Source organism: Thunnus albacares, chromosome 21 (assembly GCF_914725855.1).
Source record: "Thunnus albacares chromosome 21, fThuAlb1.1, whole genome shotgun sequence".
NCBI classification, from domain to species: domain Eukaryota; kingdom Metazoa; phylum Chordata; class Actinopteri; order Scombriformes; family Scombridae; genus Thunnus; species Thunnus albacares.
The window spans coordinates 12657734-12673971 of NC_058126.1; the positions used below are offsets into that span (position 1 = coordinate 12657734).

The following is a 16238-nucleotide window of genomic DNA, read 5'->3' on the forward strand; positions in this document are numbered from 1 at the left end:
CTGATATCGACTTTTTTCAAATCAATGGGGATTTTAGCAGTCAGGTGAGCTCCAGAGGAAAACCTAAAAATACCAGGGAAGTGATTTTTTTTTTTTTTTTTTTTTTTTACAGATCAAACTTTACAGTAAATGATGGATTTCCTATTCAGTCCTCAGGCTGGCTCTGATGTTTTGTCTCACTGTCTGTTCGTGTGCATCTGGCTGTGTATTGTGGACAAATCCCAGTGGAGAAGGTGAATCCTTAAAGAGGAACAATCGCTCGGGGTCATCCTCTCAACTGCCTGTCAGGTGATAACTACTGAATGAACACAAACAGAAGGCTGAAGGTTTTTGTAAACTGCTGTTCGTTCATTAGTTAAAAAAAATACAAGACTCATCTGATAAAATCCCACTAGCAAAATACATGCAATATCAGTGATGAAACAGGCTTTTCTAGTATCCATCCTTTGTGGTTTCCTGTTATGGATATTGTCTCCGGGGCCTATCGCATGGTGTCCATGTGCATTGGGACTGGAGTGGGAGCTGCTGCTGTTTTTCAATATGGTTTTGGTCATTAGAGAATGTGTTTTGAAATCCCACTAAAGCATCATTTAACACAAGTCATTTGATGATTAATTGTGAAATTAAATTGCAGTGAAACTACATTAAATATCTGAGTTTTGATAACCTTTACACCCACATGCTCTAAGCTACTGCTATTGTACCCTTGGTAGTAATACCTCGATATAATATGCATGTAAAATAGCAGGATGATGATTATACATCAAGCCACATGAATATTTAACTGCATAAATCATTCATTAATATTTAAACAGACAGAGTATTGAGTTACTGAAATTCAGCGAGGATCTTATAACATCTACTGTATATTAAGTGTCAACATCTTTACAAACATTGATAGTCTAGATAGAGAACCAGTAATGAATTCCTAATTTATTGATCATTAAAAGCGAGGCAGCACTTTTATATGTATTAAAATGACAGAGACCTGCCAAGTTGTTCTGTATATTTATTCACATTTATCCTAACAAAGTCAACGTTTGAAATATTACAAAATTACCATACATATGTTAATTTAAGAAGAGCAGGTTATATAGTAGATGATCTGTACAGTGTATCAAAGGATCCTGTCCCCTGGAGCTGCACAGTGAGGGGAGTATCCAACAGAGGAGCGTGAATTACCACTGTGGCCTTGAACTCTCTGTCCTCACTACAACACACACAAACTCATAAAATTCAGAAATCTGAAACCATGGCATGTTATTTTTTTACCTTCACAGACATTTTAATATTAGGTTGTGGTTTGTTACCTGGCAGTGAAGCTGATCTGTAGACGCTGGCTGCAGCTAGTAACATGGAGCTCCTTGGACCTGAGGAGCCCAGAGTCTGGTGTCATTCTGAAGACATGGGAGTCCCCTTCATCTGAATCTATACACAAATACATACATATAGTGAAACACACAGGCATGGTCCATGTGACAAGTGTCTGTGAGGGAATATTAATATTAATTGCCACCGAGAATTGAAACTAGAGTGAAATCACTGACATTATTTTCTGCCAATTCTTGTTATATAAAAGAAAGGGAATCCTTTGACATTATACAGTCTGAAAAAGCCTCAAACTGGCTATAATATGGCAGAAGAGTCTGACACCTTCCCATTAATACATTAAACAATGAGAGATGCCAACTATGTATAATAACCAGCATTCTAAAGTCCTGTATGTGTAAATAAATTACATAACTCCAGCTGGTAAAGCCATGTACACTTCAGCTTAAGACCTAAACAAACCCTAAAGGAATTAAGTGCGGAAAAACAGAAGATGGTTCCATGGTTACTTATAACTGATCTCCAGTAAGTGTAGTCTCCATGGCTGTGGAGGTTTACATCTCTGGTCTGCGTCTGCCCCACGTAGCAGAACCCAAAGTTGATGCTGTCAGAGGACAGACTCAGTGTTGGAAGATTCACATGGGCACGGAGAGGCACTGCCTGAACAGAGCCCACAAGATGAAATTAACTTTTTGAGATGTGAAAGTTTTGCAATTACCTACAAATGATTACACAGTGTTATTTTACTTTCTCCTTCTATACATTCATTTCTACAGTCACTGACCTGCAGGCTATTGTTGCTATAGTGAATCAGGAGGTTTTGCTGGAACGTCAGCTTCTTCTGCCCACTTGCACTGTGGACTAACGTCACCCCAGGGGGAACGTCCTCATCTGCCTGCCGGTCTGCTTTGAGCACAAGAGGCAGGGAACAGTTGAAGGCCACTTCCACCTGGTATTTAAAAGACAAGAATAAGAGTTACAGTCAATAAAGTTGCTATCAAGTATAACAAGATAATGGAAAATCCTTTTAGATCAAAATCAGCCCTCCTCATCACACCTTCATGTTATGTTGGGGTTGCAGCACCAGAGGCTGACTGTCACCAGTAGGCGGGTGGCTGGAGGTGCCACTACGGGCTCGGGGCTGCGGCTTGAGCACTAAAAATGGAGGCTGAGTTTCCAGCCTGAAGTGCAGGGCCATCTCAGAGGTATTTCTCAGCTGAAATGTCCGTATGACTTCAACTTCTCGCATTAACAGCTGCGGAACAAAACAACCAGAAATACCGTAAGCCCTCGGGATCAATACCTCATACGTGCGCTTCAGTGTGTCTGAACACTGCTGATTAGTGTTGTACATTTCTTGTACTGACCTCCTCCAATTCTCCCAATAGTAAATCACCGGCCATGGCATGAAACTCCAGCACCCCCTTGTCCTCCTCCATCTGCACTAACAGCCTGCAGCAACAGGGAGCCAAGAGGAAGATATGCAACTTAATCAGACCACCTCTGAGCTGCTTTTGCCTGACCTCAGCTGATTTTAATTTAGGAAACATAAATTGAGTTGGATGCATCAGGGGTTTTGGGGACATAAATAGTATGATTGCAACTGCTTACACTGCAGGCTTAACGACTGCTAGTAGATCCATTCTGACAGGCTCCAAATCCAAACCCTGAACCCTTCCAACTTTACCTGGAACACAGGCAGCCATCTGTAACACAAAACGACAACAACACAATACTAGAATTGTTTAATACAAAATATATGCTGCATTAGAGTCATCTACTTTTTGCCTTTACTCAGTTTTGACAGTAAAACACACTTTTTAGTATATTTAGCATGTTACCTCTGAGTCTAGACTCATGAAGCCAAGAGCCAAGCCCACACATTTGGACTCACAAGCTGACCGGGAAAGAGTCAAAGGGGTGAAAGATACATGGATGGTGCCGCTGCTTTTTGCTGGAATCACCTTAAGACACATTTACCAGGAAGAAAACAGATACTTATTCAGATGTGTCTCAGTGGTAAAATACATGTGTGGCTAAAATTTTAGTAACGTACTATTTGCTGCGGCGTGATGCAGTATGGGTAATCGGACAGGCTGCCCACATGAGGTCGAATGTGGACAGAGAAGAGTTTTTTCTTGGCATGACAAGGATAAAGACAGGTTTCCTCTTCCTCACAGGCATTCTTGGTTAAATATTCCTCCCCTTCCACATCCTGAAATTGATAGACGTAAGCTGGTTTTAAGCCAATAAAATGATAGACGTAAGCTGGTTTTAAGCCAATAAAATGATAAAATATACATTTCATGTGGGTCCATTTACTGGCACAGCCATATGAATTTCCCAGAGGCCACCTCGTAATAAAATTATTGTATGCCATTGAACTTGTTTGTGTGTCTGTGTTGTGGTGTTAATGTACTCACTGTCACACTTTGGCAAGAGCCACTCGTTCCCTCAGAGCTTGAGGTGTGAGTTCGTTCCCAGGCTGTTTGAATGTTCCCGTCAGAAAGCCTCATTGCTCTGCTCATCATTTCATTGCCATCAGCGTCCTTGAGGGGCAAGGCGCCCCCGTATGCCACCAAAACATCCACCAGCTTACGATCGTTCTGATCTACGTTATAGGTCTCCCAGTCCATACGAATATCTGGCAGGAAACAAAGATTTAGATTAGATAACTTTATTAACTAAACTAGTTTGGCTCCACATACACATTGACAACAAAAGAGACACAAGTCAGGGACGTCACAGCAGAAACACGTGAAAGACAAATTACACTGCAGTAATAACACTAACTCACAAACTAACACATATTCTGAGAGGACACAGTGTAACTCAGGAGCCTGTCTAGCCACTAAAATGAACAAAAAGCAATGTAAATACAATGTATTAATTAATATATGAAAGGCAGATCATTAGTAATATCCTTAAAACAACAAAATAGGCAATAAATATGAAACCAAACCTTAAAAATTATTTTAAAAATACAAAACAACTAATATCTCAGAAAACAAGCACTTGTCAGGTGTCATTCATAAGTTTCACAACTGTGAGCACAAAACACCTAACTCCTTCTATGGAGCATTTGGACATTTGTAACCAGACACTCAACATACTTTCTTAGACTACTAAAAGACAATACAGGGGGGTAGACCTTTAAACTGCAGTTTGGTTTGAACACTCCTCCTGGTTCTTTCTTCCAAAACCTTTTCTAATAAATCAGGAGTAAAACCAACTAAAGCACCAGCGTTAAAATACATTTTGTTCATCTTATTCCTGTCAGTAATGTTCTTAATCCAGACCAAGTCTTTTATGATTATACTTACCAAACATGGTGGGATTGTTGATGCGAAGAGAACGAGACACTGTGTCACCTCCAGACAGGTGAGTACCAAACCTAATGATGTGCACGGGAATGTCAGACCAAAAGGTCTCTGTTACTACTCGAATGTTTGCAACCTCTTTTTAAAGCCAAAAAATAGAAAAATAAACAGACCGTATGATTGGTCCCTGGTTCTGGTCATCTGGACGCGGGCCTGTCATCTGGAAGTAGAGCGGACAGCCTTTCACTGTCATCTGCATGGGAATGAGCGTGGGCTCAAGGTCGCCCACCTGCAGGAGAAAAACAGAGAGGGAAAGGTTCAACTTCATCTGAAAAAATTAAGAGGAAACAGGTCTATAGTCATTTCTAATCCTTAAGTACAAGAATCATACTCTGCATATGAGGTGATCTCTGTATTCCCCCCACATGTCACTGTAAGCGGTCACATCCACAGTCTGAGTCTCAAATGGTCCCAGTGTCCCCGTGTTTGGCAGGACAAAGAATGCTGCACCTTTTCCATGAGCCAGCAGGCTGCTCACAAACTCTGCCAATGGATACAGAAATACAGATTCAGAACCTCCACGTCTGCCCTTATACTACTTCATATTAAAAATGTGAGCCCAAATAAAAAGATAAGCATACCCTGATGTGCTTTTTCTTCTACTTTCTTAGCTTGAACAGAGTGAAGGGGCTTCTTGATGTATGTACATCTGCGTTTAAAATGCAACCTGTGTCATATCTACAATATAGTAAAATCATTCTTTAGGTCAGTGAGTTAGCTGCTTTACCTTTTGTCTGACTGGTTATTTGGCTTTGAGGCATGAGAAGTGAAATACTCTGCCTCTATGGTGAAAGGTGCAGGGATAGCGGTTTGATTGGTTATCAATAACTGCTTGGTAATGGCCCTCTTCAAAATGACATCATGTCCAAAGTTGAGCTCCAGCGCCGAGGGGCTCTGATCATCAGCGGGAGAGCTACAGGGAAAGAACAGCAATTACATTTTGTGTGCCAACTGACTTACTGAACAATTATGGAGCAGATGGTGTTGCAAGGTGTTCTTATACAAGGTTTTTGCCAACGTAACTACCAGACACTGGGCAGAGAAAATGACACACTGAGTTTCTTGGTTTTGGAAGCCACGATGCCAAGAACAAGGGGAGAGTTCATCCCCTGGACCTCACAGAGAGCGGCCACCTCAGTCAGCTGCAGTTGGAGGAAGGATAAAGCAAAGTAAACAAGATTTTGTGACAGTAGATTAAAGATGAGATACATTCAAACCTTTTTGTCTTTGGTGACAAATCATATGAGCTTCAAGTATGTAGACTGGTACTTACATCTCTGTGAGATGTAAAGGTGACAGTGATCTCCATGCTAGTGTTAGGTCCCAGAGTACCAGATGAAGGATCAAAACTGGCTGAACACAGTGAAGCCTGTGGACCCTGAAGCTGAGCCTGCAGGAGAAAATGTCAACATGACTTCACCAAGTAATAATTATGTTGAAAGAGATCCCAATTTTTGTCCATCTTATTTATGGGGAAGATATGAAAAAAAAACCCACATTTTCCCATTAATAACATGTAATCAAACAACCTTACATAATCACAAACATTGTTACAGGTCAGGGCTTTGTTTCCTACATCATTTCATGTTCATAAAGTAAATGAAGTGGTGATGAATGTTAAAAGTAGTTCCACGCACCATCCAGGTGAAGTGTGAAGGCAGCAGGGTCTGATTGAAAAGAGTGACTGCCCCCTTGGCAGGAACTCCAGTGTAGAGTCCAGAGAAGACCAGCTCACAGTTTAGCAGACACACCTGAGGAGACTGCACATCTGCTCGCACTGACAGGTGACTGCAAAGAACACACAGGTAGTGCTACTTGTTATCAACAGAGCTCTGTCACAGATCATTATTGCTGATAGTGTTATCACGGCTGTTGTCACTCTGCATCACTTGACAGCCTCTCAGTTCCAGCTGCCTTTAGGCACAATGCTTGGGTAACAAGAAAATCTACATCTTGAGGTAAATCTTAAAGAGAACAATAAAGTTTTAGGTAGCTGAGAGGCCTCACCATCCTGTTCCCTTCTCCACTGTAAGCTCCAGCTCTGTTTCAAACTGCTGGCAGAAATGTGGTCTAAAGACGACGTCCACACTGCAAGAAGCCAAAGGAGGCAGCACACCTCTGCATGGCTCTACTAATATCTAAGGACAAATACAGACAATATAATAGAAGTTAATGTACACATTAATGATGAATCTAACTATAAAATACATGTTATCTTATCACAGGTGTGTTGCCATGTTGGTCTATTGTACCTGTGTGTCTTGGTGGTCTTGCTGACTGTTATGCCTCTCCTCCAGTGTCCAGGAAGCCTCCAGCTGGGTGATGTTGGTGAGGAGCAGTGAGGTCTGGGTCTGCTCCCCAAGCCTCATGAGCCCAAAGTCCACACTGGGCACATTGAGGGTCACTATAGGACCCTAACCAACACCGCATGATGAACATAAAGAGGTCACAGCTCACAGACAAGCTACACTCAAAGAACATGTCACAGCATTAATGTGGATTTTCGACACTTTAGTAATGTTGTGATAGTGTTATGATTAATTCTCACCTTGAAGGAGACTTCCACAGCTAACGTGACAGGCTCATGGTGATGCTCTATGTGGCAAACCACACTGGTCACGACCCTCTCTGGTTTCCCTCCGGTCACAATCAGGTCAAAATCAAAGCACTCATTCTCCTCTGGACCCATCAAACACAAATCAATCAGTCAATAAAACAATGAAAAAATAATTAATTCATCCTTCATTTTAAACTTCATGGAAGGATACTGTATGTCTGTATCATTGTACTGTGTGACACACCTATTTTACCAGCAGAGGGCTCCACCTCTATTATGTGGCAGCCGCTGTTCATCCTCTCCCATTGAAAAAAGACACAGGTTTTACTGTGGTTCCACATCTGATACACACAAGAAAACACCATTTGTAACTGTATCTTTTATGTGTCAACTATGTCTGTCAATGAAACAGTAATTTCAATAACCTTGAACTGCCTCCGTGTGGTTGTGCAAATAAAAAGTTCACCAGGGATTACAACAGCATAGGGCTCCAGTAGGACCTGGTAGGGCTCTGTTGACCCCTTGACCTCTATATCCATGACGATGACATCGCTCACCTTGGAGCCGGTGCACACAGGCTGAAGGACGCTAGATTTCCCACACACACAATCCAACAATTTGTTAGATGAAAAGTATGCCAAGCTTCAGTTTAGTAAACTTAACATGTGATGTCAGCACTTCGTATGTGATGACCTTGTGGTGTCATTTTTACACATGAATATTTACAGTGAACACACTTGTACCATGGTTCATACAGGGAAACAGGAACTTTACCCATTGTCACAGGGCTCTGGTGGCAGATGGGGGACGTCTCTCAGGACTAAATGACAGACACTGTGGTAATCCTTCAACTTAAGAAAACACAAAGATTTTGAATGATGTGTAACATATGAGAAAGGTTTCTGAGAAATATTTCCTTCTGACATATAGCATACTATGACATTGAGAGCACTATTATCTATGTTGTGTTCAGGAAAATGAATGTACTGCTTGATGACATTAAAAAATAAGAAATACTGCGTTCTTTAAGCATAAGTAGTGACATAATAAACCCCTGAAGAATGTTTTCTGAGTCTTATTTACCTCCTTAGGAGAGAAGGTGAACAAAAACTCTTGGTCCTGGCAGGGGGCCAGTATGCCTGTTAGGGGGCTCACATGGAAAGCACCATCTGTGGCCAGGTGGAAGTGAATATGTGAGGGCTTCGGGGTTTCCCCCGGAAGCAGAGGGTGCAGGTTGGGCTTCATGATCTGCCAGTGAAAAGGCATCTCCAAGTGGCTTCATCCCCGGTAAGACAGAGAGAGAGAGAGAGAGAGAGAGATGTAATATGACAGTTAATGAAGTAATTTCCTCATGTGCAACTATAAAAAGTGGCAGAGCAGCAGCTCTTGGTTGAAGCAACTTCTAACACATTATGTTACTTTGTGGTCAAACTGAATGCAGATGTTGTGCGTATTTGTGTTGGAGAAGAGAGGTGTTATAATCACAAAAAAGTTCCAGTGTTGTGATAGGAAGGTATATAAAACTGAGGTTTACACATTATTTCTGATGACAAGCTTCTTCTGTTGCACAGAGTGAGGGTTACACGGACTGAAACGGACAAAGTGGTCTGCAGTGAGGTCATGCACCTCTCCCACCACAGCAGGCTCCTTCTCTCCAGATACAGACACAAGCTCAAGAGCAATCAGCTGGCCTTCACCTGGGAAACACACACACACAAACACACACACACACACACAAAGAGAAAGTGCAGGGGGTCAACATCCAAAGAAGTACAACTGATCTTACAATAGAGGGAATTCTGAAGACTCATTTATAAGGCAGCAAAACTTAGCTGATCATTGAAAAGATTCACCTTCAACAGAAATGTCTTTCACCTGGCAGTTGTCACATACTACAGTGAACACCTGACAACTCCTCTCAGCAGTGGTGGGAAAGAAAACAACCTGCAAAGACACACATGTGCACACAAAGATAGACGTTTTTGTGTCTCAAAAACTGGGAAGTATATTAGGAAGGCTTTAAGAGGTATATATAAATTGTGTGTGGTTTTATGATAATCTAATAATATATGAAAAAGCACTGTATTTGCTTATCACTTTTAGTGTCAAATGTAAATTTAATTTACCTCCACATCAGACCCACCTCCACTACAGTGGCCTCTCCTGGCTGCAGCACAAAGAGAGACGGGCTGACTGCAAAGGGCGGCTGCTCAGAAAAGTAAGTCCTCACCACCGACTATATAAAGAAAATAAAAACGGAACATTTGTCAAGCACATGAAGGTTACCTTCTTTGTTACAATAAAAAAAATATTATATTTGAAAGTTACCAATCACTGAGATAAAACTGTATTTTTATCTTGGGCAATTTGTCACATAGATTTTTACCCTGAGGTTGGAGGCTGGCCACTGGTTCTTTGGGATAATGCAGAAAGTCCCAGCGCTGAGACCAACATTTTGGCACAGGAACTCAACAAACTTTACTCCTCCAATCAGGCAATAACCACAGTCCAGAACTCTAGGTACTGCAATTATTAGGTCATATGAACAAGGCATAACAATATACAGCATATACAATTTTTTCCTACTTAATTAGAAGACATAAGGAGGATTACGATGAAAATGTTGTGTTCTTTTAGAGGCTACTTAAAAGGAAGATAAGGTTGGCAGAGCCTCACAGGTGAGTACAGGAGGGGGTCGTCGGGCCTCGATGGGGACCACAAGCAAGCGCTCAGCCTGGGTCTCTATCACTAGGAAGTCCTCGTAGTCCGCCAGAGAGTCTGGAGCGAAGCGCACTGTGTACTTACAACTCATCCCTGGAGCAACAACACCGCCCTCACCGGGGAATCTCCCTGCCAAAACAGACCAAAATGACAACCCCTCGTCTCACATTGAGCTAGTGTAACTCTCTATATCCAGTTGTATCCCACTCATCTTTTCATACATGTTTGTTACAGTAGGTGGTGCTGGTGTTCACATACTGGATTGCCAAAAAAAACATCAATTGAATTCCAGAGATGACTGTATTTGTCAAAACTTTCTGGCATTCTTTTGTGATACAGTCACTGATACCTGACACACTGTGCAGTGCAAAGCATCTACTATAAGAAGGCTATATACAGTCCAATCAGAGCCAAAGAAAGAGCTCACCCAGGCCAATAGAGAAATAAGAGGTGGTAGGGGGGATGACTCGGACGTGACGGCTTGAGGAAGTCAGATTTTGCAGCTCCAGTGTAGTCTAAGACAAGACCAGACAAGACAGGACAGGATGTTTTACTGCTTATCATTTCACTGACTATGATTAGAGTGCAGGTAAAATATCAGTGTCAGAAACTTACCTCATACACATGTCCCACGCTGTAGTCTGTGAAGAACACTACTGAGGGTTTTGCTAAGAAGACTGGGACAGGATCATCACTGGAGCTGTCAGACAGAAAGAGTACAAACACAACACCTGAGTATTCTGTGTGCTCTCAGTAAAAAATAGTCACACAGGAAGTGGTGAGCTGGGTAAAAAGCTACCAGCGCCAGCATTGAGTCCTACACGAAAAACCACAAAGCAAGCATTTATGATTTTTGCACTTTCTTCATCTGCCAAGGAGTTTTTGCCCTCTGCTTGGAGCTGCTCTAATACTGTATGCTTCACACAGAAAAACAAAACTGACAAAAAAAATTGCCTATCCCTGCATACACACATTTACTTTATATATTGAACAACTTTGGATGTTGAAGACAAAGACTACAGTGAAACAAATTACAGCTGTAAAATTGTCACACCTACACAATTTACGTATCAGTATTATTCAGTGCCAGATATTCAGTGCAGATTATAACAGCAGCCAGATAGTTCATCATCCAGCAGTTAGTTGCGACCAGCACTGTTTGTACCCACAGGCAGTATGAGTCAGCCTGTCGTAAATGTATACTTTGCTCTCATTGTAGGATGTGCTTCGTTTGGCATTCAGATGGTCTTCTATCTGTGTTTTTCTCTGGATCAGAGCTGTGTCAAAAATGCATTTGAGAGACTTGACCCCCACAATCTGTATGCAAACATTATTTGAACCAGGCCTGATTTAATTAAGAATGTAATGTAACAGTCACAAAGCAAAATGCTCTGAGATGTTTTAATACAAGTGGTGGGAAAGTCCGCTCTGGCTTATTAGGTATCGGACTATGTGTAGGCAAACTGCTTCTATCTACAATACATAGTGAATAAGGCAATTTAAAAGGCTTTGGATGATTTGGTTGTAATAAGCTAACTAAACCACAAATAATATGATCAGAAACACAACATGGCCGAGGCACCACATGAGAAATTACATAATGCCAGTCAGATTAAGTTACACATTTCTACTTCAGCACAAAAGGTGTCCAGCTGCATGTACTGAGGTAAAGGGTATTTGTGTTTGCAGTTAATATTATAGAGGTATTGTGTAACCCAGGGCTATTGTATTTTGTCAAATATAGCACATTGTCGATATACTCTATGTCAATATCCTGCCTTTATTATATTGTCTGCCCTATGACAAAATGATGAGCATTCACTGTGGGATAATGGAAAAAAAGACCTGCATGCTCAGCACATTTCAGGCATTGCACCTTTGCTCCTCCTTCCCTTTCCTCCCGTGCTCTGTCTTCGCCGCTTTGGCTCTGGAGCAGATGAGGGATGTGCCACCCTGCTGTGCATTTGGAGGAAGGAAGCGTGGATTGCGCAGGAAGCTGTGCCTTTCTTTCAGCTTCTTAAGTTTCTCCCAGCCTTCTGCCCGATCCTTTGCACTTGGCTCATCTTTCCACTTTGGTCTGGGTTTGGTCTGGTTTGGCTTCTGAAACACAGGGGAGATTATTGACAGATATTAACAATGATTTATAATCTGTATTTATAGGAACTCAAGCTTGCCAGATGTAAAAAAATCTCAAAACCTGGATGAATGTCTAAATAGTTGTTTTTATGTCCTGTTTTGTCTCTGTTGGCTCCATTTTTGGTTTATTCCAATAAGTCTTTGTTTTGATTGTTTATATATTGATTTTTGTTGTATCAATTATAATATTAAAAATTCTATTTAGAAGAAACACTGAATAAGTTCATTATTAATAAAAAAATACCACCTCTAACAAACTACTGCCATTAAAAATGAATAATACTGATATAGCACATTTGTTTTAGTGTCAGTGGTAGTAGCACACAAAGGACCTAAATATCAGTCTTGATAACTTTGTCCAATTGAGAGGATATAAGTTTCTGGCTCCTCACCTCATTGGGTGTTTTCATCCTCTTTGGGGTATATGAGCTGGATTCTAGAGTCAGGCTGAGATCTGACTCATGCATTTCTAAGACGGTCTTTTCTTGACTGGGAATCAGAGTATAACCATCATCCTGAGGCTCCCTGGACACGTGCATGGTGTAGGTGAAGGTAGGTCTGGCAGGATTTGTTCTTACTGTCAAGAAAAAGTAAAATAGTGAGTCCAAAGACACTGGCACTTTAAGATGAGTCCCAAAGAGGGTCAGGTACCTGCTGCTGGTGCTTCCACCCGTGGTTTTTGTGTAGGTAAGTAGTCCTGGGGGGAAATCAGGTCATTCTTTTTGAGCAGATCCCCATCTACACAGCAGGAAAAGGCGGATTCGACTGAAAAAAAGACATACAAAATAGAGCTGAATTACAAAAGAAATAGTAGTTAGAGTTCATATTCATAAATGACATCAACAAAGAATACTTCAGTAAAACAGCACAGCACTTCACAGCAGTATAATATATTGTATGAATTCATAAAAATACTTGCATCTCACCCGTAAGGAGACCCTGGTGATCATCAACATCTCCAATCTTCTCTTTCATCCTCTCATAGGCCTGGCTTTCTATGGTCGCAGCCCGAGCTCTGGCCTGAATTATATGACTTTCCAGCATGTCTGCCTCTTTTATACATTGGCTGTATTCTGAATGAATCTATATAATGAAAAAAAACAATAACAAAGATGATTACAATTTCTACAGTCATATTATAATAAAAAAATTACATTTCTGTGTTATTATCGTTTTTCCAAGTATGCAGCTTTGAATTGAAGTGTTACCTGTTGAAGCTCTTCAACATATCTGTCATGATAGCTGCTTCTTCCCTTCTTTGTCTTCGTGAGGTTGGACAGAGTGTCCTTCCCAATGATGTCTTTCGTGTAAAGGTCCTTGAAAATACTTGCTAAAACATGAGAGATGTCCTAGTGTACAAGGAAGAGAGAGGAGCTTTATCATGAAAGTCATTTTGCTTGAGCAGCCGATAAATGGCCATCAGGTGTGCATCTTACTTGCGACTTCCCTGACGCGGGTCTGTGACTGTTCACTGACGGATCAAACCGGGATTTTTCTCTTGTCTCGGATTCCTCCTGCATGGTTGATTCAGCTAACGCTAATGCTGATGTTTTTAGCTGATTTAGTTTTTAGCTGATGTAATTAGCTATAGACAGCCGCTTTGAGAAAATATACACTTAGAGCTGTGGCTTAATGTTAAATGTTACTGAAGTCCTCAAGTGCTCGCTGCTTTTCAGCCGTGTTGGTGTACATCTGGTTGCCATAGCGACAGCCCAACACGCCTGCTCCGTCGCTCACCAGGAAGGAATCACAGATAATAATAATAACAAAAACAAAACCCCACTATATTTCATTTTTAAATTGTATTTTGTGTCCCCAAAACAAGAAACAAACAAAGTTTTAACATTCTCATTTCTTTTTTGTACGTTTTGACACTCCGTATTGATGGTTGAGCAGTTGTTCTTGTATTGTAGAGGCGTTTACAGTCCCCTTCTACCTGGTGAAGATAATTCACTTTCCAAAATTTGTCTTTTTCTGTACAGTCCTGTAGTACAGCGACGTTTTTTTTCTCACAAAACGTTATTAATATTATGTTAATAGCCTACAGTGAGGAAGCAGAGGATATCCAAAACATTTCAAACTGTCAAACGTTAAAGTACTATGGGAAACCGAGGAGACTGTTTGGTGGACACTTAAACATCAGAAGTATTGTAAGGTAATTAATTTATTGTCTAACTCAAATCTGGACTTTCTGTCCATTTCTGAGACATGGCTGAAATAATCAACTAACGCATTTATGGTACCAGGATATGAATGTTTCAGACGGGACAGAACTGAAGGAAGAGGAGGGGTGGGCTCTAATGTACTGAGTGAATTTAGGACAATAAGGTCAGCAAAGTAATTTTACCTATCGATCACTGACATCCTTTGCAGTGGCAATTAAGCTATTCCTCCATTAGCTGTAGGTGTTCAGCTTTATGTTCATAAGTCATGAAAATAATAAATCATCAATCGTATTAATTCTATAAATCAAGATCTGAGTGTGAAATAAGCTGCTAACTTCAAACGTGAGTATGTTGCACCTTATGAGGGATTAAGCTAATATAGTTTTAGTTTTCTATCAGAAAATAAGACATATAAGTCATCAAAAATACACACACAAAACATCTCCACCATGCAACAATATTCAAACTGAAATTTGTGAATAAAACAAGATATTTAAGTTAATGATAAAACATCATTTCAATTCACTAAAATAGTCTAAATGAAGAGTTTGCCTTACCTGAGGTTATGTATGTTTACCTGATTACTTGCAGCTCAAATACTCAGTCTGTTATACTGCTACATATGAACCAGAATGCCTCATGAGACCAGATGCAACATGTTTAATAACAATCACACACGCATACTGTACTCACATATGAGGTGTGGCCGTATCTGTTTCCCATGTGATTCCTTTTACATGAAACTACTTAGACAGCAAACTTGTAAAATGCAGAAGGCACTAAAGAGTCTTGTGTTTTTATCAGACTGAGTCATGCAAAGTATTTTCAAAGCATTGTCCATATACAAAAAGAGCAGCTAAGAACAACCTAAATGGAACAACACATATAATGCCATATAGAAAAAACCACAACAGTCAGCTTGTTTAAGAGGCCAAGATTGCAAATACACCCAAAACAAATTCTCCGACTGCTGATCAGCTCATGTGGTGCTCAAGTGGGAATCTCAAAGAGGCAATTGTTAGCCCACTTTGTAGCTCCTCGTGGTTTGCCAGACAGAGCTGTTTTTTCACAAGGCCTGCCCCAGCACGAGAGTTCATAGGACAGAACAGGCTGGCAGACACTGATAATAAAGAGGCACAAAGAGGGATCTGTCTCAGTCCTTGTATATTACATTCTTACCGAGAACAGAAGCTCCTGTGTCCAATGCATTGCACAAACACTATTTACCTGCCAAGTATACTACTATTATAGTGACACCAATAAAAAAACATACCAAGACCTCTTTAATAATTGGCCAAAAAGTGGATTTTTTGCTCATAACAGATGAGCTAGGCATGCATGATAATCACCACCTGATCTATCCTGATCTATTTAGCTTTGAATTGTTGCTTTAGCACATATTTTGGTGCTTGAATCAACATTCAGCCAAGCACTCTCTGTCGAGGAATGAGGGCTTTACTCACTGTCAGTAGTTAGTGTTAAGACCTAAGGTATTACAACAATGATGGCTGTAAACATGGTGTGATGTGGAGTGATGAGGCTCCAAACATTAACTGTGTGGTGTAAAAAGATACGGGGGAGAGGCAAGACCACACCTCAGGCTATAAATGGAAGGTCTGTACCAGACTATGGCAACACCCTAAACAAATCAAATCCCATTCTATAGGTGGCAGAATGCCTTGTAAAATCACACAATAACACTATGTACAGTAATAAAGGCTCCTTCAATGTTATCTTATAAAGATTTACATTGAACTTTATTCAAGTATCTATTTTAATCTATAATTTGTAGCATTCCATCCAAAGGTGTAGTTTCCACTGGCAGGGAGCTGAATGAAAGTCATAAGAGCAAGCACAGTGGCGTACTTGTCAGACCGGTGTTGCAGTGGGTGTGGACTCAGGGTGCATAAGAGCCTGATGGGCTGGCATTAACTGCGCACTGTGTGGGTC

At 40.8% G+C, this 16238-nt stretch overlaps 1 protein-coding gene across 1 annotated transcript; it reads right to left on the bottom strand.

Annotated features, from left to right (window-relative positions):
- Positions 1–996: 996 nt before the first annotated feature.
- Positions 997–13674, bottom strand: dlec1 (DLEC1 cilia and flagella associated protein). Its single transcript, XM_044340347.1, has 38 exons — positions 13560–13674; positions 13332–13472; positions 13050–13206; positions 12775–12888; positions 12516–12700; positions 11864–12087; positions 10603–10687; positions 10415–10502; positions 9943–10116; positions 9653–9789; positions 9410–9502; positions 9120–9210; positions 8801–8963; positions 8350–8542; positions 8041–8117; positions 7692–7854; positions 7511–7607; positions 7258–7388; positions 6962–7123; positions 6717–6847; positions 6347–6497; positions 5983–6099; positions 5736–5851; positions 5437–5622; positions 5291–5358; positions 5041–5192; positions 4823–4938; positions 4653–4723; positions 3753–3973; positions 3386–3544; positions 3171–3293; positions 2941–3035; positions 2697–2781; positions 2387–2584; positions 2114–2278; positions 1839–1989; positions 1311–1428; positions 997–1210 (listed from the first exon to the last, which is right to left on the bottom strand). Exons 1-38 carry the CDS (start codon positions 13641–13643, stop codon positions 1090–1092), a joined length of 5103 nt encoding a protein of 1700 aa, XP_044196282.1. The 5' UTR covers positions 13644–13674; the 3' UTR covers positions 997–1089.
- Positions 13675–16238: the final 2564 nt, after the last annotated feature.

What these genes read in the sequence shown, in the direction of transcription:
- dlec1 (XM_044340347.1), bottom strand. Translation starts at nt 13,643, where the DNA reads ATGCAGGAGGAATCCGAGACAAGAGAAAAATCCCGGTTTGATCCGTCA. An exon ending in CCGCGTCAGGGAAGTCGCAA is followed by an intron (nt 13,473 to 13,559) that starts GTAAGATGCACA and finishes CTTGTACACTAG; the next exon opens with GACATCTCTCATGTTTTAGC. An exon ending in TCACCTTCTCTCCTAAGGAG is followed by an intron (nt 8,118 to 8,349) that starts GTAAATAAGACT and finishes TGTTTTCTTAAG; the next exon opens with TTGAAGGATTACCACAGTGT.